We start from the raw sequence: 7,630 nt of genomic DNA on the forward strand, positions 1-7,630 counted from the left end.
CTTATTCTTTTTTCTTCCTCCCTGACTCTCCTTTTCCTTCCACCAGACCTGATCTCTGTAACTTTGCATTTCTATCACCTTATGCATTCCCTATAGATTGTCCAGTATGCCAAATTCTATGATTTTTTCCAAATTCATAGAACACGTAAGAAATGTTTATGTCCTCTAGAAATTCATTTTAGAGAGTTGGGATCAGCTTTAGCAAAGGGCTGCTCCTGCAGCTGTACCAATGAGAGAATATGGTCCATTCCTCCCCAGAGAGAAAGCGGGGGATTAACATGCATATTCCACAGGGCTAGAAGTAAACCCAGACTTTTACCATAGCAACTTTTTAAATACAAAAAGCAGTTGAGAAATCTCATTACCACGTTTGAAGCTTCTGTAAATCGTCACCAGATTGGGATATTCACGCAGGTTAATTTGACTGAACAATGTCACCAGAAGAGACAGGTTAAAAGTCCTCTCCAGTTGCGTGAGAATGTTGTGCACGACTCTGGATACAGGGACCAAATTTCTACAGGCTTCCAGAGATTCCTTTAAAAATGGAGTGAAGGTTTTTATAAATGACTATAAAATTGAATGGGAAGTTATACATTTATGGTTTTCTAAGTTTTAAGAAAGCTACCTTACTCTTTTAAGAAGAAATTTAACATAAAATATATAGTCACATTCTCTAAGGTAGAGCAGTCACAGTTTTACATGCTTATTTTTGGAACTTTACACATATTTGGATGACTAGCAACAAAAATAAATAATTTAGCTTTCTTAAAGTAAGTCTATATTCTGAATCCAACTTTCAGGCACATTTGAGACAAGAGAGAAATTTGAAGGAAGGAAAGTGGAGTTAAAGGATGCTACTATGTAATTGATTCTTTAAGGCACTGGGCAGGATACTTCAGCAATGATTCTAGTGATGGTCACAGAGGCAATTCTGCTGGTTGCTTGTTAGCCTCTGCCCAGTCTCTCCCTGTGTCTCTCAAACTTGAGATGGCCTGAACGGATTCCAGCCACAGAGAAGTCACCCTGAGAATTTTCTTTGCTGAGAGGATGGACAAAAGGAGAAATATGGCAAGATGGAACTGATTGCAAATACTTATTGAATATCTGCTAGGCTTGGTCAGTGAGTCTTTGGGTACACAGCACTGAATAAGACCAACATGGAGCCGCCTATATTTGGGGGGCAGGGTTGGCAGTGTCAGGTGGAGAAAATGAGCATTAATAAACACAAATAAGTACCCATTTAAAGTTGAGAGTAGTGTTATGGAGGGAAAGCATAGATTGCTATGGAACTGAATAACTAAGGGGTCTTAATGAGATGAGTGGGCCAAGGAGATGTCTCTGAGGAGTGCTCTCTGGGCTGTGATCTGAAGACGGCGTTGGGGCCAACCAGACTAAGACTAGGGGAAGATTGTTGGCACTTCCCTGAGTCTAGGGCTCAATAAATGCTTTTAAAAACCAAAATTATATAAAAATAGGTCCACTTTTGTCCACATAGCATATCTCCCAGTGCCTGCCTGTCTCACATCGGAATGCACTGTGAGCAATATAAGCTGTTATAAATTGGGATGATGCCTGTAGTGAGTTGAATGGTGCCCCTCTCAGCCAAGATATATCCATCCAAAATCTGTGAATGTGAACTGATTTGGAAAAAGTGTCTTTGCAGTTGTAATTAAGTTAAGGATCTTGAGATAAAATCATCTTTGATTAGGGTGACCCTAAATCCAAGTGTCCTCAGAAGATTAGGTAGAAGACTCAAAAGAGAGGTGATGTAGAGATGAAAACAGATTAGAGTGATGCGTCTACAAGGCAAGGAACACCAAGGATTTCCAACAGCCACCAGAAGCTAGGAGATAGGCAGGGATCGGATTCTCCTCAGGGCCTCTAGAAGGAACCAACCCTGCCAACAACTTGATTTTGGACTTCCGGCCGCCACAACTGAGAGAATATATTTCTGTTGTTTTAAGCTACCTGGTTTGTAATCATTGTTACAGCAGTCCTTATGACACCGTAGAAACCAATATAGCCCCTATGACACCCTCTCTCCTAACCATCCCCACCTTCTGTGATAATGAACATGCCTGGGCTGGGCCTTCCAAACTCTGGAAGCCGTGGTGGTTTGTGGTTTGAGACCTTACTAATCAGGCATACTTAGTGGGGGCTGAGTTGCCATGGAAGGGTTCAACATGACTTACCATGTACATTCTGTTAGTGATGATGGAGTTGTCTAGGAGGCTTTCAAAGAAGGGAAATGGCTTGTGTATGGCATAGGCGATCCCCAGCTTCTGGTGCATGAAGTGCTGAAAAAGAGCCTCTTCCATGGCTCTTGTCATGGTGAACATCCTATGGAAAGAGGCGTGATACAAAATAGAAGCAAAGGCTGGGCACAGTGGCTCATGCCTGTAATCCCAGCACTTTGGGAGGCCGAGTGGACCACCTGAGGTCAAGAGATGGAGACCATCCTGGCCAACATGGTGAAACCCTGTCTCTACTAAAAATACAAAAATTAGCTGGGTGTGGTGGCGCATGCCTGTAGTCCCAGCTACTTGGGAGGCTGAGACAGGAGAATCACTTGAATCTGGGAGGTGGAGGTTGCAGTGAACCAAGATTATGCCACTGCACTCATGGGCAGATCTAAAGGTAGGCATTCTTGTCCGAAAGGCATCCTTAGTAGCCTGCAAAGCAATGTCTGCCTAAAAGGCTCATGGGTATAGGAAACAATGACAATTCCCAGCAACAATGGAGGCTGAGAGTGACTGAAAATGTAATGACAGAATCCCAAGGCGCTGCAGGTAAACATAAGGAAGATATTAAAAGTAGCTAATATGTATAGAGTGTTTCCTGTGTGCCAGACTTTCTTCTAAGGGTTTCATATGCAGTAACTTATCTGATCTTCATAAAACCCTTGTGAAATGGTTCCTATGACTACACCTGTTTATACTGTTGTGGACACTGAGACATAGAAAGGTTTAATAATTTGCCCCAGGGTTGCACAACCCGAGAGTGGAAGAGCTGGGAGCAAATCCTGATTCTAGGCTTAGAGTCCTAACTATGTGTTCTATGGCCACACTGATCTGGATTAAACAAGATGACCTGGGCTGCAGCTGAAGCCATTAACTAGCAATGCTCATGCAACAGGGACCACCCTAAAATGGGTAGAGTCCAGCTGGAAACCCGGTAATATTTAGAAACTTTAACAAACCACTCCCAATCTTCAACACAAATGGGTCAAGCATAAATAAAACCATGAGGGCTGAGAAAGGCATACTTAGTAAAAGTGACTTAACCGACTTGTTCAGTGCAACCATTTCATATCTCAGACATGTGCCTTTTCCCATGCCCATGCAGCATGTATTAAAGATTGGCCATTTATGGACCATGAGGAGATATCAGTAGGTTATAATGGGAAGAAAGTTTGCAAATGACATTCTTGACAAATTGTCAAGAAAAGGAAAAGCGCTAACAAAACATTCAATCAACTTGAGAGTTTTTAACAAACAGAACAAACATGGATTCCACTTTTCCAACTTCATTTTGTGTTGAACAGAAAACTAAATTGTAATTAACAACTGTTTCCGGGGATTTAATGCCGATGGCAGATTAAGCATCCTAGTTTCTTTCTCCTCATTCCCCAATTTTTTTAACTTGGCAGAAAAAAATACTCATGAAAAGAATAATCCGCAATAGCATTGGAAAACAAGAAAAGATGCCATTGAGAGTCTGTGATGGTGAAGAAGTCTTGGAAGAGAGAGAACAGATAGGAGAGAAATCTACTATCCACAATATGCATAGGGGAAGGAGATGGTGCAAAGATCAAGTGCAAAGTCAGAGAAAGTCAGAATAAACATATATTAAGAAGAGGAAACGGTCTTGGGGGCTCCTTTTAGAACAATTCATTATACAGCAGCACTCAGAACAGGAAGTCTGGAGCTTCCTCATTCTTCATCTGTCATGAGTCCCAAAGATGAAAGGGAGGCACAGAGAGGTTTAGTAACTCACCCAAGGTATTCAGTGGCAAAGCAGAGCTTGTCTGACTCTAAAGTCCTGTTTCTTTCTATGCAAGATACTACATCTCATATATGACTGTTCAGATTTTTATTATGTAAAGAGATTTTGCAAACAAATAAGCAAAAGACAAACATACAACTCGAAAATAAAAAAGCAAAGTACATGAACAGAGAGTGATAAAAGAATAAGCCAAATGTGCAATGAATATACGATAAGCATGTTAACTAACTAGTAGAAAGCATAAATGAAGGCCAGGCATGGTGGCTCATGCCTGTAATCCCAGCACTTTGGGAGGTCGAGGCAGGTGGATCACCTGAGGTCAGGAGTTTGAGACCAGCCTGGCTGACATGGTGAAACCTGTCTCTACTGAAAATACAAAAATTAGCTGGGCGTGGTGGTGCACACCTGTAGTCCCAGCTGCTCAGGGGGCTGAGGCAGGAGAATCACTTGAACCTGGGAGGCGGAGGTTGCAGTGATCTGGGATGGTGCCATTGCACTCCAGCCTGGGCAACAGAGCGAGACTCCGTCTCAGAAAACAACAACAACACAACAACAAAAACAAACAAAAAAACAAAGTGTAAATGAAGACAATTTGATAACATATTTGTCTATCAAATTGGCCAAGATAGAAAATAATAGCAATAATCTCAGACACTGTGAGTGGGAAGGTCAACAGGTCCAAATGTTCTGGGGGCTGATTTAGTCATCAGTGTCAAATGCCCTAAAATATGTGCTCCTTTGAATTTCCACTTCTAATAATTTATTTCAAGGAAATAATCATGTGTTTAGAGAAAATATATAAAAAGTTCATGATACACTAGAGAGGAAATTAAATGTACTTTCATTTTTTTCTTTTCCGCCAGCTTCCCAAGTACCTCTAATCATTTACACAATGGGTAACAGATGAGCCGCCTATTGCGGGCAGTGTAGGATCAGAGCTTAGGTGAGGGTAGAGGGCAAATCTCGGTTCCATTCACAATAACAGGCTGGACTCTATGGCGAAAAAAAGAGGTATCAGTGTTCCCTCCATGTGCCCCCTTTTAACAGTCTCCTAATAAGTACCACGTGTCTGAGCTCTGAGAGAGACTCAGAGTTTAAATAGTTAAACTCCACCCTGCAGCTGCTGCCGGGAAGTTAACTCTAAGAGCTGCAGTCACCAAGAGCGAAGAATAAAGCAGCAAAGACAGAAACTCACCTGGACTTCGAGTTTGTCGTTCCTGCCCCTTTCCAGGGGCTGGGACAGGGATCACTCCTGGAAGATTGGAAGAGTTACAGGGAGATGCCAGCAGGCAAAACAGGAAGTCTGTGCTTTGACAAACGCAGTAAGGGGCCGGGCTTCCGAGAAAAGAAAAGTGAAAGTTTTCGGAGTTTGCCAAGCAGGAAGCTGAAGGCAGGTCGGTGCCTGCAGCCTCTCTCCACCTCCTCATGGGCACTTGTAAGGCTCCCAGGACGTCTTGGCAGTTGGGGTTTGGGGGAGGGCGTGTTGCCAGTTGGGATCAGCACAGAGAGAGGAGTATGGGAGGAGGAGGCATAGGGGTCCAGCCCCAGCAGCAGTGGGAACTGGGAACTCAGCGTCCAAATGCTTCCCTACCCACGTCTGTTTTCCCGTGACTTATCCTCATTCTGTACATTTTAGGTTGATGAAAATGTTCTCAAATTGGATTGTGGTGATGTTTACGTAACTGAATAAATTCACTGGAATTTATCCAGTGTGTTATCAAACTCTAACAACACACAAAAAAACAAAGAGAATGTGCCAGAAATGCCTAGAATTTGTCAGGATAAGATTATTACGTGAAGAAATTGAAATGAAAGGGAACCTGCACATGAACTGGAATTGTGCAGAGGCAGGCAGACCTCCAGGCAGAAAAATGGCTGAGAGCTGGGCAGGTAGTTGGGAGCCGGGAGTCTGAGGCAGAACTGGGACCTGCTGATTCCAGAGCAGTAACCCAAGGGCTGGCAGGGACACCCCTTCTCATGCCCCTTTTAAAGATCCCTAATGTACATTGACATGTGGGGCCTATGAAAAATCCTAAACTATTGGCCAGGCACAGTGGCTCATGCCTATAATCCCAGCACTTTAGGAAGCCAAGATGGGAGGATTGCTTGAGCCTAGGAGTTTGAGACCAGCCTGGGCAACATAGTGAGACCCCATCTCTACAAAAATTAAAAAAATAAAAAATTAACTGAGTGTGGTGGCATGCACCTTGTAGTCCTAATTACTGAGGAGGCTGAGGCTGGAGACTTGCTTGAGCCCAGGAGTTCAAGGCCACAGTGAGCTATGATTGCACCACTGCACTATAGAAATCTGTGTAACTTTGGGCCAGGCTCGGTGGCTCATGCCTGTAATCCCAGCACTTTGGGAGGCTGAGGCGGGCGGATCATGAGGTCAGGAGTTTGAGACCATCCTGGCCAACGTGGTGAAACCCCATCTCTACTAAAAATACAAAAATTAGCCAGATGTGGTGGCGGGAACCTGTAATCCCAGCTACTTGGGAGGCTGAGGCAGAATTGCTTGAACCCAGGAGGTGGAGGTTGCAGTGAGCCGAGATTGCACCACTGCACTCCAGCCTGGGTGACAGAGCAAGACTCCATCTCAAAACAAAAAAATTCTCAAATGTATTTGACCCACAAGTTCCCCTACCAGGACATCCACAAACTCCTCAGATAAAAGATGGGAGACATGGATCTAAAGTTTAAGAAGCTTTGAAACCAAGGCTAACTGCACAACAGCGGGCCCTTCTATGCAGGCACAAACAGCATATCCCACCCTAGTATGTACAGAATAGCAGACCCGGCCTTGCAGGTAAGGGCTGTGGGTGAAACAGAGGCATGGAAGCCACAGCCAGGAAAAATGCAATGCTAATAGCTGAGGAGAGGGTGCATTGATGCCTCAGCACGCAGTAACCTACAGTGCTGTGATGCAGGGGATGGTGGTGGTAAAGGAATTAAGGTTATTTTATGCAAAGGTCACATGTCACTTACCTGAAGCCCCTCCCCATCACCTGGAAAGCCCCTTCATGGGCATCTGAGGATCCTGGCAGCAAGAACTTCTTCCTTTAGATCTATTCAGAGATATACCAGGCAAATGCAAAACAAACAAAACAAAAGTAAAGCAGGAGTGGGAAAATAAAGTCAGTGTCAAATCAGGCAAAAATTGTTACATGAAAAAAAGACAGCTGCGAATGAGGATGAAAGATGTTTATTCTAAGCCATATATGCTTGGCTGGGCACAGTGGCTCAGGCCTGTAGCTTAGCTAGCACTTTGGGAGGCTGAGGCAGGCAGATCACTTGAGGCCAGGAATTCAAGACCAGCCTTGCCAACATGGCAAAATCCCGTCTCTACTACAAACACAAAAAAATTAGCTGGGCGTGGTGGCACATGCCTGTAATCCGAGCTACTTGGGAGGCTGAGGCATGATAATCGCTTGAATTCGGGAGCTGGAGGTTGCAGTGAGCTGAGCCTGCGCCACAGCAGTCCAGCCTGAGCAACAGAGTGAGATCCCGCCTCAAAAAAAAAAAAAAATGCATGCTTGAGAACATGGTAATAATGGGAAAACCTCACCTGTTAATTCACATGCTAGTGATTATGTACTGCGATAAATTATATATAATTCTTTTTAGC

The 7,630-nt window shown here is 43.8% G+C and overlaps 1 protein-coding gene across 1 annotated transcript in view; it reads right to left on the reverse strand.

The window, feature by feature from the left end:
• SP110 (SP110 nuclear body protein) overlaps nucleotides 1–5,331 on the reverse strand; it is a 42,172-nt gene extending 36,841 nt beyond the window's left edge. The window contains 3 exon segments of the mRNA XM_030802388.1: nucleotides 366–534; nucleotides 2,193–2,340; nucleotides 5,201–5,331. Coding sequence (XP_030658248.1) covers nucleotides 366–534; nucleotides 2,193–2,339 — 316 coding nt within the window. The 5' untranslated portion in view covers nucleotide 2,340; nucleotides 5,201–5,331.
• Between the last annotated feature and the right edge of the window lie 2,299 nt (nucleotides 5,332–7,630).

This window comes from Nomascus leucogenys, chromosome 22a, assembly GCF_006542625.1.
Source record: "Nomascus leucogenys isolate Asia chromosome 22a, Asia_NLE_v1, whole genome shotgun sequence".
Classification (NCBI taxonomy): domain Eukaryota; kingdom Metazoa; phylum Chordata; class Mammalia; order Primates; family Hylobatidae; genus Nomascus; species Nomascus leucogenys.